Here is a 15,012-nt window from a genome sequence, read left to right as displayed (position 1 = left end):
CAAGAGGCGAAGAGAACTGCAACAGTCAGACTGTAACGAACCGGAAGAAATATGTCCGAGAGAAGGCGGCTGTTTCAAATAACATGGTCATTTACTGCGTGATTCAAACATTACTTCCCTGGATACGGTAAAACACAGTTGGAGAAATGCTAGTTAGAAATGAAACCCGAAGACATGAAAGTTGAACCGAGGCGAGCGGGAAAAACACAGGCGAGCGAGCCTGCACGTTTGCTGTTTCATTCATTCTCGGCCCTCAGTTTCAAAGGGTAGTTTGGACAATGCATATGCATGAAAGTCGCTAAATTTCCTGTGCATGACGATACACGTGAGCAGAAAGGGAATTCCCTCGACTGTATTATTGGGATTCTCCGTCATTCCGCAGTAATATAAGTAGTGCGCCTCGGTGGGCGTGGCTTAATTCTTTACATTCATTGGCACACTCCGTCGCAGTGGTGACTCAGCATAACACCACTGCCACAGGCTAATTTGCATATCACGTGACCGGACTTTTCTCTTGTTTGTAAACAAACGCGCTTTTTCAGAAATCAGTATAGAACGGACTAATGTAAGTATTTGGGGGCGCTTTACATATTGTTTTGTATAACTATATAGATATGCTACTACAACTGCGACAGTGAGTTGCATTACACTATATATTTATGCATCAAAGTGACCGTGTCGCTAGCTCTCCGTTGCGCTTCGATGACAGCACGTGGAGCCGTACAACCAATGTAAACATAGGATAACTACGCAAAAACAAGTAGATTTTTACGTATTTGCATACTTTCTCAATGAAAGTTAACCATTCTTTGACATTTGCTTATGAAAATGTGTAGACTTGTCAAACATGAAACGGATGAAAAGCATATGCAATATCTTGAATGGACTGTGAAAGATGTGACGAATCGTCACATGGCGCTGACCTGTGGCAGAGGTACTATGCTGGCTGGCTGCCGGCCGCATGGAACTCTGGGTAGGAGAGTGGTTCATTGGGAAATGAATGCAATAACACGTGACCAATTCAGCTAATCAGAATGCAGGAATTTCAATGAACACAACGAAAATTTAATTATCAAGTTATGGTCTGATAGTCACAAGTTATGGTCTGAAAGTAACACGTCTACCCTTTGCCAAGAATGGACTGGATCATTTTGCATTCAACAAGAAGACAAACAGTGGGTATTAATGTAAGAGATTTTATTATTTATGATGCTTAAAATAAATATACAATAACGGTCATGGCCTGACGGATAACAAGTCACAATAGTTCAAAAGCAGTAGTCATACACAAAGTCATTAGCACAATTAGCACTGATAGGTGAAAGAATGGGCATAGCAAGGGGCAGCTAAGTAATTAGCCATGTGTATATGGAGTACCTTGTAAAGACATGTAGGGCATCGCGTGTATATGGAGTACCTTGTAAACACGTGTAGGGCATCGCGTGTATATGGAGTACCTTGTAAAGACCTGTAGGGCATTGCGTGTATATGGAGTACCTTGTAAACACGTGTAGGGCATTGCGTGTATATGGAGTACCTTGTAAACACGTGTAGGGCATTGCGTGTATATGGAGTACCTTGTAAAGACGTGTAGGGCATTGCGTGTATATGGAGTACCTTGTAAACACGTGTAGGGCATTGCGTGTATATGGAGTACCTTGTAAAGACCTGTAGGGCATTGCGTGTATATGGAGTACCTTGTAAAGACGTGTAGGGCATTGCGTGTATATGGAGTACCTTGTAAACACGTGTAGGGCATTGCGTGTATATGGAGTACCTTGTAAAGACGTGTAGGGCATTGCGTGTATATGGAGTACCTTGTAAACACGTGTACGGCATTGCGTGTATATGGAGTACCTTGTAAAGACGTGTGGGCATTGCGTGTATATGGAGTACCTTGTAAACACGTGTAGGGCATTGCGTGTATATGGAGTACCTTGTAAAGACGTGTAGGGCATTGCGTGTATATGGAGTACCTTGTAAACACGTGTAGGGCATTGCGTGTATATGGAGTACCTTGTTAAGTCGTAAAGGGCATTGCGTGTATATGGTGTAGCTTGTAAACACGTGTAGGGCATTGCGTGTATATGGAGTACCTTGTAAACACGTGTAGGGCATTGCGTGTATATGTAGTACCTTGTAAACACGTGTAGGGCATTGCGTGTATATGGAGTACCTTGTAAACACGTGTAGGGCATTGCGTGTATATGGTGTACCTTGTAAAGACGTGTAGGGCATTGCGTGTATATGGAGTACCTTGTAAAGACGTGTAGGGCATTGCGTGTATATGGAGTACCTTGTAAACACGTGTAGGGCATTGCGTGTATATGGAGTACCTTGTAAACAGGTGTGGGCATTGCGTGTATATGGAGTACCTTGTAAACACGTGTAGGGCATCGCGTGTATATGGAGTACCTTGTAAACACGTGTAGGGCATCGCGTGTATATGGAGTACCTTGTAAACACGTGTAGGGCATTGCGTGTATATGGAGTACCTTGTAAACACGTGTAGGGCATTGCGTGTATATGGAGTACCTTGTAAAGACGTGTAGGGCATTGCGTGTATATGGAGTACCTTGTAAAGACCCGTAGGGCATTGCGTGTATATGGAGTACCTTGTAAAGACATGTAGGGCATTGCGTGTATATGGAGTACCTTGTAAAGACGTGTAGGGCATTGCGTTTATATGGAGTACCTTGTAAAGACGTGTAGGGCATTGCGTGTATATGGAATACCTTGTAAAGACATGTAGGGCATTGCGTGTATATGGAGTACCTTGTAAAGACGTGTAGGGCATTGCGTGTATATGGAGTACCTTGTAAAGACGTGTAGGGCATTGCGTGTATATGGAGTACCTTGTAAAGACGTGTAGGGCATTGCGTGTATATGGACTACCTTGTAAAGTCGTAAAGGGCATTGCGTGTATATGGTGTAGCTTGTAAACACGTGTAGGGCATTGCGTGTATATGGAGTACCTTGTAAACACGTGTAGGGCATTGCGTGTATATGGAGTACCTTGTAAAGACGTGTAGGGCATTGCGTCTATATGTAGTACCTTGTAAACAGGTGTAGGGCGTTGTGTGTATATGGACTACCTTGTAAACACGTGTAGGGCATTGCGTGTATATGGAGTACCTTGTAAAGACGTGTAGGGCATTGCGTGTATATGGAGTACCTTGTAAACACGTGAAGGGCATTGCGTGTATATGGAGTACCTTGTAAACACGTGAAGGGCATTGCGTGTATATGGAGTACCTTGTAAACACGTGAAGGGCATTGCATGTATATGGAGTACCTTGTAAACACGTGAAGGGCATTGCGTGTATATGGAGTACCTTGTAAACACGTGAAGGGCATTGCGTGTATATGGAGTACCTTGTAAACAAGTCGACAGATTTCCATGTGTATCGAGCACAGACATTGATACAACTACCGCAATCAAAATGCGTCCACATAGATATCATTGCAGAGATACACAGGGATATTTATAATGTGTCATTTAAATTCTTCTACTAGTATACATATATAGAAGTTTTCATTACTAGAACCTAGTATGTTCATTTTCATTTGCCTGATCATGCGTGTGGCGTCTTTCACGAAATTGTTTAATATCGCGACTGTGCATTACTGTGGCTGAGTGGACGGGAGACTGGAGACAGCAAACGAAGATGTGGGATGAAACCTCGCTAAGCCAAACTCCGTTAATCAGAACATATCAGCCGCCGGACGACCAAAGACGTATTGCTGAAGCTACATCAACCAGGTACACAACGTCATATACATATACAAGGTGTTTATGTACATTGAACAATGTTTCCGCTGTATTCCTCAACTAATTACACGTAAAGAGAACTGAAAGGTTATATAGCATACTAATATGCCTGCAACATGTGTGACCTAATTGGGAAGATATTGCTGTGTCGATCAATATGATAATTATTATAGTATTTCAGATTGGACTTCGCCCGTTCATTTACATAGAAATTGTTTCAAATATTGCCAGTGACGGACTTCTGTGTTTCTGCGGCTGGGTGTATAGGCGCCAGGAGCCGGGAAGATGAGTGATGAAGCCTCTCTAAGCCAAACTCCGTTAATCCGGAGACGTCATCCGCCGGACGACCAAAGGTTGGAATTATCAAATTACAATACACCGTTTATCCGAGTCATTCTATTTTAAACGACATTGAGGAATGTTGTTCGATTGCCAAAGGTCTCTGGTGATCATTTCATAACATTTGAGAGTTGTTTCTTGTGTGCTACAGATAGCATATATGTTACAAGAGTTTTATCATGACTGTCTTTTTGATTTGCTCATGCAGCTCCATAGCAAGGGATGCCATTAAAGTGTCATTATTTAATTCTATATTACAAAAATTGCCCGGAGGATATTTTCACAGTGTGGGTAGCGAGAAAAGGCATTCATCGTCCCTCTGTTTTATATTTGTGAGGGACGGTCGGGTAGCCTGTCACTCGTAGCTCGTCACGCCGAAGACCCGGGTTCGATTCCAGACATGGGTACAATGTGTGAAGCCCATTTCTGGTGTCCCCCGCCGTGATATTGGTGGAATATTGCTAAAAGCGGCGTAAAACCATACTCACTCACTCTCTCAATACAATCATGTGTTCTGTTACCACATATTTCTGAACCACATACACATGGCATTATTTTAGGGTCGGTACCTTAAAATATACAGTACGGGTTAAATGACACATTTAAACAGACGTCGTATTACCTATGTCAATAATCTTCTTTTTTTCTGGAGTTGTCAACTAGTAACATCAGGAACCATTTAAACCTCCCGACATCAGGTCACAACTGATATTATATATTACTGATATTTATCCATTTATTTCCATCTTTGATCGCGAACGTTGTCCAATTCATCTTCTCTATTTGCAAATAAGAGCACATCGGTTTAGGGAAACCCGTGCCCAACAAAGAATAGTGAAACCAGAAAGTCTTACCCCGAGCTACCTCAACAACAATGGAATAAGCATTTACGGTTTAAGAACATCGCTTCCAGCGCAATACAAGAAGTAAACACCTTTGTATGACGTCAACGCCAGAGAATAACCAGTCTCGATTATCCGACGAAACAGAGTCCCGTGGGCGTAAAGGGAAATCTAGGGAATACAAATGAACCAGTTCACGACCCTTACGCTTGATCAACTATTACGACTGATTTATCTTTACAACATATTACCCCAGTCGTCACGGAGTGTGGATGTGCTTAATTACCGGATTCAAGACAACGTCTGTGGTAACGTCATAGAAGATATTCCACCTGTTGAGTGAAATACAATGTTTGTCTCATCTCGTGAAGGGAGAAAGGAGATATTTTCACCTGTGGCTACTTTTTGAATTTGAATTTTAATTATTTCCTTGCAAATGTAAAACCTTAAAACGCTAATTCCCCCTACCTTACACACAGAAACGTATCACCACCCCTTGTAAATGCGTCTTAAAAAGCGTTCCGTGTTTGCAAAATCGTAAAATATATTACTAAAGTAACAAAAGATATTTGATGCCCACAAAATTCTTTATCATACATTTGGAAATGATTATATAGAAAAACAATTCTTGAAATCTGCGAGACCAGCGAAAATACACGCTGGTCCAGTAGCAAATATGGCGCTTTCCGAAACAAACAGTTTACATTGACGAGTTACATGAGAAATATACAGTTCATAACTAAACATTTTCAAGAGAAAAACAAACGATAAGAAGTAACAATAACTACACAAATGACCCTTGGTCGTTATTATGCCTTGTCACTGTGGAACTAACATAAACAGGAGGTCAACAGTTTGTGTACGGGCCAGACACTTACGATAAAGGGGAGATAATTTGCGGGGAGGTAACTCTGGTTATACAATATTTTCGTCAAAATGTTATGCTCACTACAATTATAATATCACTATTCTCAACTTTGGAATACTTCAGTGTCTTTCTCACTGAAATATAGAAGAGCATATTAATTATTTGACATAGAGCTAGATCCCACGACCTTCGTGCTGGTGTACAGCCAGTATATTCAGTTACCAAGGTAATGGTGTTTCAGTGACAGTTCAGGCTCCATAACAATGTGTTCCAAGGAACACTGGAGAGAACAGTTCCGGTGTTCCAGCTTTGGACTAGAGTATCCACAACCACATCATTTTACCAAACTTGAGGTAAGTGTTACATTGTTGATCAACAGGCATGCTATTTCTTCCAAGACTTCTGAGAACATCATACAATTCAACTCAAAAGTGGTCAGGGTCACAGCATTCTACGCCTTGATGACATTGATGACAGCCACGTGGAAGACGTGGAAGACATGCGCAGATAGAGGCGTCAGTGACAAAAATGATGTCCGATGCACAATTCCAAACTTTTACTTTTACATATATATTTGTCAACATATGCATAATTTCTTGTGGAACCTAGTATATGTTCCTGTGTGTTCACGGGGAAACTTGACTTGCCTTTGCATGTGTCTGTGACGAGTGCCACCAGTGGATCAGATACTTACGAACACCCTGTGTCATCACTTTTTCTATGTTGATTCATAAAGGTATGCTTTTTATATAACTGATCTCGTACAGAACAGAGTTCTTTTTGGGTTTTGAAATGTTCACCTCCCTGTGTCTTCAGTGGGGCTGGCCGAAGGCGTACTTGTGTTGGCGCGGTGTTGTTGCTGCCTACCACGTCGTCATGATCATCGTAACGGGGTTCTGTGACAGACACACGTGGACGAGGACCGAAGAGGACAGCATCAAGTGGTTCATCTATCTCACAAACTGGATGTTCTTCCTTCTGACGTTTTCCACTCTGATTAACTTTGTTGCAGTGGGCTACTGTCACCTTGTGAGGAAAGACATCATTAGTGGTTCGTACGAGATCTGTCACAACTCACAACACACTTCGGTTGACGTCTTTAGAATAAACGTGCTACGAGGCATTTCGTCCCGAATTAAGTGATGAAATGAACCCCGAGCCTTTCCGAGGGACTTGAAACATTTATTCATGATGGCCTAGCAGTTTATCCTATATATTATCCGCCATGGTAGAGAAAACTGAAGACAACCCAATGAACTTTATTGATAAACTTGTCAGCTTATTGTTCTTATGACGTATTGTCGAATTTTTGTGACGTGCTGTCAATACGTGACGTCAACTCGTATTGTTTTCAACAATGGCTCAATTTGACGTCATCTCGCTTCAGTCAACACTGAAAATAGCTGAAATGTACAAAATCGAAAATATCGATTTAAATCTTATGAACTCGTTTTTCGTACACATATAGATACTATTTCGGCTCAGTCAAATTGTAATAAGTCGGTGTCATGCATTTACATTCAAATGTCATGCATGTCGTCCACATTTTGTCAACCATTACAGACACAAGGGTAAATAGTGTGCAATATTAAAAAATAATGTATCAGCATTTATGCCAAAACATTTCTTATCCGGAAAATAATATTAGCTCCCCGTCTGACCAAACTATTCCCCAAACGATATCTTTGTTTCAACAGGTGGAATCAAACGTATGCCTCTGTTTCTCAAAGTGACCTGGGTTTCCCAGAACGTGAGCAATGCCTGCAGTGTGCTGGTGACGATCATGTTCTGGACACTGATATATTCACGTAAGATCACCTTCATCGGTCTGTGACATTAGGCATTGTTACCTGTAGATTCCCAAATTGAAACAATATGTTAATTCAGAAATATGTACGTATGTTTGGCCAGTTCGACCAGTTCAGACTTTTTGAGCACGGAGAATCGCTCCGTCGAAGGTTAGCTGCCAGATTCATAGAATAGCGATCGTTGGCTTCACACAATATTAGACAATAAAATGTTTAGCTGTATTCTGCACGTTTCCTGAAAATGTACTTTTGTTTTAAAACTAAATGCCATTTTAAGCTTTAAGGTAAACATTATTCCAAATCATAAAACAAACTACAATACATATGATCTTTCTAGTAACGGTAGATCAATTCACAATATAACGGATGCTTTTTCATGAACGTGACTGTATATTGCTTTGAGCTGCAACAGAAGTCTGCAGTCCTGCACATTTACCGTTGCCAATACTGAAACACATGATATTAAATAACATTATTATTTCTGTTGCAGCTGGAAAGTCCGTCTCAGATGTTGACTTCATCACTCATACCGGCAACACCACGTACGTCATCATCAACCTCTGTATTGCAGCGTCTCCTGTAAGGTTTCTCCATTTCTTCCAACCCCTCATCGTGGCGGTCACCTTCACCATCTTCTCCGCGGTGTACCAAGCTGCAGGCGGGACCAATGGCCTCGGCGCCAGTGCTATATACCCTGGATTGGACTGGTCAGCTGACCCGGGTGGTACGGCATTGGTATATTGTGTGATCAGCTTTATTGGCGTGCCAGCTGTGCAGTTCCTCATCATGTTGATCGCCATGGTCAAAGGGACTTTGTTGGGAAGACTTAGACATTCCTCTGTAGAGGAGGAGGTAGGGATGGATGAAGGTATAGGTTTGAGTGAAGACTAATGGGTCAGTCAAAGATGTGTAGGGGTTGTAGCTGTGACTGTCCATGCATGTGACCCCAACAAGCACTCATGCTGTGTCTGACATTGCACATTGCCGAACAGAAATATTACACCATTTGCGAATTTCAATTAATTACATTGTGACTTCTTTATGGAGTGAGTATTGCTTTACGCCGCTTTTAGAAATATTAAAGCGTTCTCTCGTCACGCCAAAGACCCGGGTTCGATTCCCGAAATGGGTACAACGCGTAAAGCCCATATTTCCTACACACAGAGCGCTTGCTGAATGACATCACAGGGCAGCTTTGTTCAGAAGATAAAGAAGCACAACTAGTTTACCATTCAACTGACCTTGACCTGCAATGAAGATAGCTTAAGACCGCGTAAGTGCTTCATTCCAAAAATAAAATGTCCAAAAATCATCCTTCTACTTTGTGTACATCTTTGTTATTTTTTTATGATAACTTAGTTTTGAGGATACACACAGTGTTTGGCGAAGACATCACAGGACATACACACACAGTGCTTGCTGAATGACATCACAGGGCATATACACACAGTGGTTGCTGAATGACATCATAGGGCATACACACACAGTGGATGCTGAATCACATCACAGGGCATACACACATGGTGGTTGCTGAATGACATCACTGGCCTTACATACATGGTGGTTGCTGAATGACATCACAGGGCATACACACATAGTGGTTGCTGAATGACATCACAGGACATACACACACAGTGGATGCTGAATGACATCACAGGGCATACACACACAGTGGATGCTGAATGACATCACAGGGCATACACACATAGTGGTTGCTGAATGACATCACAGGGCATACACACACGGCGGTTGCTGAATGACATCACAGGGCATACACACACAGTGGATGCTGAATGACATCACAGGACATACACACACAGTGGATGCTGAATGACATCACAGGGCATACACACACAGTGGATGCTGAATGACATCACAGGGCATACACACACAGTGGTTGCTGAATGACATCACAGGGCATACACGCACAGTGGCTGCTAGATGACATCACAGGGCATACACACATAGTGGTTGCTGAATGACATCACAGGACTTACACACATAGTGGATGCTGAATGACATCACTGGCCTTACATACATGGTGGTTGCTGAATGACATCACAGGGCATACACACATAGTGGTTGCTGAATGACATCACAGGGCATACACACATAGTGGTTGCTGAATGACATCACAGGGCATACACACACAGTGGTTGCTGAATGACATCACAGGGCATACACACACAGTGGCTGCTGAATGACATCACAGGGCATACACACATAGTGGTTGCTGAATGACATCACAGGACTTACACACATAGTGGATGCTGAATGACATCACAGGCCTTACATACATGGTGGTTGATGAATGACATCACAGGCCTTACATACATGGTGGTTGCTGAATGACATCACAGGGCATACACACATGGTGGTTGCTGAATGACATCACAGGACATACACACACAGTGGATGCTGAATGACATCACAGGGCATACACACACAGTGGATGCTGAATGACATCACAGGGCATACACACATAGTGGTTGCTGAATGACATCACAGGGCATACACACACGGCGGTTGCTGAATGACATCACAGGGCATACACACACAGTGGATGCGGAATGACATCACAGGACATACACACACAGTGGATGCTGAATGACATCACAGGGCATACACACACAGTGGATGCTGAATGACATCACAGGGCATACACACAGTGGTTGCTGAATGACATCACATGGCATACACACATGGTGGTTGCTGAATGACGTCACAGGGCATACACACACAGCGGTTGCTGAATGACATCACAGGGCATACACACATAGTGGATGCTGAATGACATCACAGGGCATACACACATAGTGGTTGCTGAATGACATCACAGGGCATACACACATAGTGGTTGCTGAATGACATCACAGGGCATACACACATAGTGGTTGCTGAATGACATCACAGGGCATACACACATAGTGGTTGCTGAATGACATCACAGGGCATACACACACAGTGGATGCTGAATGACATCACAGGGCATACACACACAGTGGTTGCTGAATGACATCACAGGGCATACACACACAGTGGATGCTGAATGACATCACAGGGCATACAAACACAGCGGTTGCTGAATGACATCACAGGGCATACACACACAGTGGATGCTGAATGACATCACAGGGCATACACACACAGTGGTTGCTGAATGACATCACAGGGCATACACACACAGTGGCTGCTGAATGACATCACAGGGCATACACACATAGTGGTTGCTGAATGACATCACAGGACTTACACACACAGTGGATGCTGAATGACATCACAGGCCTTACATACATGGTGGTTGCTGAATGACATCACAGGCCTTACATACATAGTGGTTGCTGAATGACATCACAGGGCATACACACATGGTGGTTGCTGAATGACATCACAGGACTTACACACATAGTGGTTGCTGAATGACATCACAGGGCATACACACATTGTGGATGCTGAATGACATCACAGGGCATACACACATAGTGGATGCTGAATGACATCACAGGACTTACACGCATAGTGATTGCTGAATGACATCACAGGGCATACACACATAGTGGTTGCTGAATGACATCACAGGGCATACACACACAGTGGTTGCTGAATGACATCACAGGGCATACACACAAAGTGGATGCTGAATGACAGCACTGGGATTGTGTATTGTGAACCTTTGTCAAACGTGCATGCATGCAGTTTAGCTATTCTCAATGTGGATGAAGGGATATGACATCACATTTGAACCCACGACCATAGGTTTCTGGCACGCACAACGGACGAAACTCTGCATTGTGAATTACTGCTTCTTAAATGACTGAGCCTAATAATAGCAATGGGAATATTTATCAACATCAAGTACCCATTACCTTTATCGAAACGACGAACTTCATGTTCCACCAGAACTCTTTCTAATACCCTCCTCCTCCAATAATGCCACCTGTCCACAAGTTAGACGTGACATGGCAGTTTTGGTTTGCATTAGCTCAGGACCTTATCAGAAGTAATGTACTGAACAACAAAAGTTCCTGTGACATTGAATAAGATTTAATGCAAAGTTATGTTTTTTTACGAAATCTGAAACAATTTCGGTTTGCAACAGATAAAAGACTCCTGTAAGTGTTCACATGGTTTAATTTGCCATACTGACTTCAGAAAATGCGTGATTTCATATAAAAAAACATGAACATGCCAAAATGTCAATTTACAAGTCAATAGCGTGTGTGTCCACCTCTGGTTGTGATGCAAGCAACACATCTTCGTTTCATAGAATGGACCAGGCGTCGCACTAAGTCCCGTGGGATATCTGTCCATATCTGCTGGAGCATGTTTCGAAGTGCGCCGATCCATCTTATCCCACATGTGCTCGATTGGTGAGAGATCAGGGGAGCGAGCCGGCCTTGGGATGACATTCACGTTGTTTTGTTGAAGCGAATCCTGAACAAGTCGAGCAATATGAGGCCGGGCGTTGTCATGTTGAAAGGTAATGCCTGGGCCATAACGACGCAAAAACGGTAGAACAACAGGGCCGATGATCTCGTCGCGGTAGCGCTGTCCATTGATATTTCTCTCTACCGCTATCAGATTCAGATTCAGATTCAGTTTATTTCTCAAAGAAACCACCACCGGTGGTACATGAGCGTTTACAGCTATATATATATACATATGAAAATACAAAAAGATATCAACATGACAAGTGACAGGGTCAACGGTTCTTTCTTAATAACTTACATAGACATACAATATATCTGGACAAGTTTCTTATATCTTTTAGCCTTTTGGGTGAAACAGTTTTACAGAGTTTAAAAATATTTGGCCACAAGTAGTATTTTTGGGGAATATACCGAATTCTTTGTTGGAGTAGAGCTTCGCATCTGAAAAGATAGTGAAACTCATCTCCAACCGAGAGTGAATCACAAAGTTGACAAAGTCTATCTTCTTTTGGTATATTCTGCCATCGGCCAGTCTCAACGGGCAAATCGTGATTTGAGGTACGAAATTTTAATATCGGCATATATTTGCCTTTAGGGAGTAACAGATAGTTTTCAAATTTTGGGTTTTGCTTATAGTGTTTATAATATATACCCTTTGGACTCGACTCCATACTTTCCCTCCACTTTTGCATAAACTGATCCCTAAATATCTGTTCGACCGTTGAAACTAGCCAATTTGTAGAGCATATATATGGTTTATGAAATATTTCACTTAGGCCGACGTCATTTAGTATCTTCTGAACACACACAATCCATGGAAAATTAGTTTTGTTATTCTCAGACTTAGAAATAATGTAGCGGTACAGAAAGTGTGATATTTTATTTTGCCATTTTGGCAGGTCAATTTGTGCCAATAAGCTATTATACGTTTAAACAGTTTAATATATATTGGTTCCCTGTTAAGTTCTCCATATACCATATAATTTGGCGTTGAGTTTCTTAATCCGGCTGCAAATTTCAAGAATTTTAAGTGTGTTTTTTCTATTACTTCTAAATTTTCAAACCCCCATACATCTCAACAATATAAAAGGATTGGAGCAACCATGATATCAAAAGCAGTTAGGAGACAATCGAGTTGTAGATTTACATTTCTAGCTCTTTTTAATAGGCAGTACATCGCTTTCGTTGCACTTTCAATCAGAGCTTTTATTCCCATTACAAATATTCTGTTTCTATGGAATTTTATTCCTAGGTATGTATATGTATCAACTATTTCCAGAGGCCGTTTATATAAAAAAAAATAAAAAATTGGAATATATTTAGGCGGACCTCCTCCAAAAATTAAAACCTTGGTTTTTGATATATTTACGTTTAGTTTCCACCTTATACAATTATTTTGAAACACATCTAATGAGTTTTGTAGACCTTTGGGGGTTTCGCTAAAAAGTACAGAGTCGTCTGCATATAGGAGTACTATCAAATGTATCCAGACCTGGGCCTCATTATCCGTTAAGCAATCGATACTTATTCCTTCGCATTCGTTGTCGATTAAAAAGGTTTCCAGGTCATTGAGAAAGATTGAAAACAAAAGGGGGGACAGATTTTCCCCTTGTCGTACACCTGATTCACATGGAAAATACTCAGATAATGTATTATTTGATTTTACCAATGATTTTATGTTCATATACATATTTTTAACCAAATTGAAGAATCTTCCTTTCATGCCTGTTTTTAACATTTTAGTCCAAAGACCAGTTCTCCAGACAGTGTCAAATTCTTTTGTGAAGTCTATAAAGGCACAGTAGAGTTTTTTCTTTTTGGTTTTTAATATCTGTGTTAACATATGAATAACAAATACATTATCTGCCGTTGAAAAATTCTTTCTGAAGCCAGCTTGCGCTGATGTTATAAGATCGTTTTCTTCTAAAAAGAGTTTTAGTCGGTCATTTAGAATACTTGTAAACAACTTACCAAAGCAACTCAGCAATGTTATCGGTCTATACGAATTTGGGTCAGATGGATCACCTTTCTGTTTGTAAATTGGTTTTATTATTCTTGTTAACCATGATTCAGGGATAATACCAGAGGCGAGTACTAAATTAAAGAATTCAGTATATAAAGGGGCTAATAAATCGACACTGTCAATGATATAGTCGTTTTCTACGTTATCTAGACTTGCTGCTTTGTTCCGTTTAAGTTTCTTTGCTGCCTTTAAAATTTCATCGGTATTGATATCATCATTCAAAATACTGCAGTCTCTTACATTCCCGTCTAAAATATGTTCATTAAAATCATCTTCATCTTGTTTAGGGTTCTGGTTTATCTTTTTGAAAAATTCAAAAATGCTAGTAATATCCGGTCTATTTTTCTTTTCTGATGTACGTTGTTGATTTAATATTTTCCAAAAATCTTTTGGCGATTGTTTGATATTTTTGCGAAAAGCTTCGGTCAGTTGGTTATTATAATTGCGTATATGTTTGTCCATGCATTGTTTATAAGCTTTCGAATGCTGTCGGTAAACACCTTTATTTTTTACTGTATTATGTTTCCTATAACGACGTTTGGCTTTGTTAAACATTTTTCTTGCCTTTTTGCATTCATTTCCGAACCATGGTTTATCAGTTTTACTACGTAACGCAGCTTCCCCACCATTCGCAACAACTCGCCTCTTTCCGTAACCTGCAAGAAGACTCGTCCCCCTATCGATGAATGTTATGTGCGAAAATACGATAAACCAATCAGATTGCGCGTATGATTTCAAAGAATCCCTCAGAAATATGTTTTTATTTTACATATGTCTTGCATCTAAAAATATACCCAAGGCACAGTTAAATGTGTTCAATCATACTGTATAATTCCGCATGTCCAGATGTGCTTTAAATGGCATCTGAAATATATACAATATATGGGGAAATATATGTGAACCATAACGCGACGAGTTGACAATTATTTT

At 41.1% G+C, this 15,012-nt stretch overlaps 1 protein-coding gene across 1 annotated transcript; it reads left to right on the top strand.

Annotated features, from left to right (window-relative positions):
• The first annotated feature begins 3,686 nt into the window (after positions 1 to 3,686).
• LOC124111524 (protein rolling stone-like) lies at positions 3,687 to 8,941 on the top strand. The gene is made up of 6 exons (XM_046471259.2): positions 3,687 to 3,763; positions 4,004 to 4,125; positions 6,063 to 6,174; positions 6,638 to 6,872; positions 7,519 to 7,629; positions 8,120 to 8,941. Exons 2-6 carry the CDS (start codon positions 4,058 to 4,060, stop codon positions 8,518 to 8,520), a joined length of 927 nt encoding a protein of 308 aa, XP_046327215.2. The 5' UTR covers positions 3,687 to 3,763; positions 4,004 to 4,057; the 3' UTR covers positions 8,521 to 8,941.
• The last annotated feature ends 6,071 nt before the right edge of the window (positions 8,942 to 15,012 follow it).

This window comes from Haliotis rufescens, unplaced genomic scaffold (genome assembly GCF_023055435.1).
Source record: "Haliotis rufescens isolate VD_foot unplaced genomic scaffold, xgHalRufe1.0.p SCAF_71, whole genome shotgun sequence".
NCBI classification, from domain to species: domain Eukaryota; kingdom Metazoa; phylum Mollusca; class Gastropoda; order Lepetellida; family Haliotidae; genus Haliotis; species Haliotis rufescens.
The sequence above is the reverse complement of the archived record's forward strand: the minus strand, read 5'-3'. Positions and strand labels throughout refer to the sequence as shown.